Source organism: Nanorana parkeri, unplaced genomic scaffold (genome assembly GCF_000935625.1).
Source record: "Nanorana parkeri isolate BGI_ZX_2015 unplaced genomic scaffold, ASM93562v1 scaffold3614, whole genome shotgun sequence".
In the NCBI taxonomy this organism is placed as follows: Eukaryota; Metazoa; Chordata; class Amphibia; order Anura; family Dicroglossidae; genus Nanorana; species Nanorana parkeri.
Window position 1 is genome coordinate 33901 of NW_017309882.1, and position 1786 is coordinate 35686.

The window sequence follows — 1786 nt, forward strand, 5'->3', positions numbered from 1 at the left end:
TGACCCCCCAGGAAACGTCTCACCTCTGTGCTCCCCAACAAGGGTTCCGGTTCAATTACTCCATGTATAACATTTGTGTCATGTGACCTCTCTGGGGGTTGGTGGATATTCTGTCTCCGATGATACAAATTTTGGACCTTCATGTCTCTGTCATCTGCCGGGGAGCCAATCATCATCCTCCTCGCTGTACATGTGTGTGTCATATCAGTATAAGGTCTCGTTCACACCTCGGCGTATTGCATATGCGCGATTCGCGGTAAAAAAAGTTACGCGACCGTCGCGCGTTTCCAAAGGCTACTTGGCTGTATCCCAATGGAAACGCGCAACAAAACGGCCCAAAGTAGTCCCGGGACCTTTCCAGGCGCGGGCCGTTTTGTAACGCGTTAGGGACGGGCGGAAATACGCCGAGGTGGGAACCAGACCATTGACTACAATGCGATTTAGATGTTCGAGCGTTTTGTAGAGCGTTCGTCGAGCGTAGAACCCGCCACAGAACGTTCCGGTGTGAACCAGGGTTCAGTCTCCCTCATGGCGGACATCTTTAGTCCTTAGTTGAGCTCCTTCTGCTGCAGACGAGATGATTATCAGACGCCGGCTTCTGGCCTCCTTCCTGAGGAATCCAGTTCACTATTGTTCTCAGGTTTGCTGCAACCTCCTCCTTCCAATCCCGCCAGAGATGTTCTATGGGGTTGAAATCCGGCCCTGGTGGGGGCCACTGTAGAATCTTCCAGGACTTCTTCTGCAACCAGGTCTTGGTGGAATCTGAGGTCTGTTGGAAGGTCCGATGAGATCCAAGTCTTCTCCGAGGGTCTCCTGACACGTCTATGAATCCATCTTGGCTTCCACATGCTGCAGGTTTCCGGAGGATGCAGAGGGGCCCCCGAGCGTCGCCGAGCCACCACCATGCTTCATTCTTCTTCCTCCAGACACAGCGCTGATCCATCGGGCCGCATCGGTCCAGTTTTGTGTCGCCGCTCCGCGGAGCACATTGGAGGCGACTTGTCTTGTGGTTCTGGGTCAGTGATGGTGGAAACCTTACTGTGCAGAGGGACCCCTGAGAGCCCGGGGCCACCAAGTCCTCTGCAGTCACTGGAGGGGGGTCAGCCATTGATGGCTTCCATCTTGTGCCCCGTCCACAGTGTCACCATCGGGCCTTCAGAACCCATTCCAATCACTTTTATTGGTTTGAAAGTCTGTAAATTCTGCCAATAAACCTGATTTGGGGGATCAATCATTTTATCACAACTGTATGATGTGGCGGCACACACGCGGGACACACGCGGGACACAATGGGGGGGCTGGATTTTGCTGGACTATGCCTTTAACAGTCGCTGTGTGTCAGTACGATGCGTGTCAGTACGCTGCGTGTCAGTACGCTGCGTGTCAGTACGCTGCGTGTCAGTACGCTGCGTGTCAGTACGCTGCGTGTCAGTACGCTGCGTGTCAGTACGCTGCGTGTCTCTTCCTCGCAGTAAGCCGGACGTGGTGGATCCGAATCTGAAGCAGCAGCTCCTGCTCTGGAGGACTCCGGCCATTGTGAAGAAGATCGTTGCTTTCTTCATGCGGCCTGTGGTGAGCAGATCTCTTATCATGATGACTGAAAGTAACCCATAGCAACCAAGCACCGTTCACTGCCATCAATGGGGTATAGAATGGCAGCAGTGTCACAGATGGGAGGGGGGATGGAGTAGCAGCAGTGTCACAGATGGGAGGGGGGATGGAGCAGCAGCAGTGTCACAGATGGGGGGGGGATGGAGCAGCAGCAGTGTCACAGATGGGAGGGGGG

At 54.4% G+C, this 1786-nt stretch overlaps 1 protein-coding gene across 1 annotated transcript in view; it reads left to right on the plus strand.

The window, feature by feature from the left end:
- The window catches only part of LOC108803336 (vitamin D3 hydroxylase-associated protein-like), a gene marked incomplete at its 3' end in the record, with an annotated part of 18298 nt that overhangs the window by 10936 nt on the left and 5576 nt on the right, over positions 1 to 1786 (plus strand). Inside the window, exon 10 of the mRNA XM_018575183.1 lies at positions 1473 to 1572. Within this exon, the coding sequence (XP_018430685.1) occupies positions 1473 to 1572 (100 nt within the window). The remainder of the gene's footprint in view (positions 1 to 1472; positions 1573 to 1786) is intronic.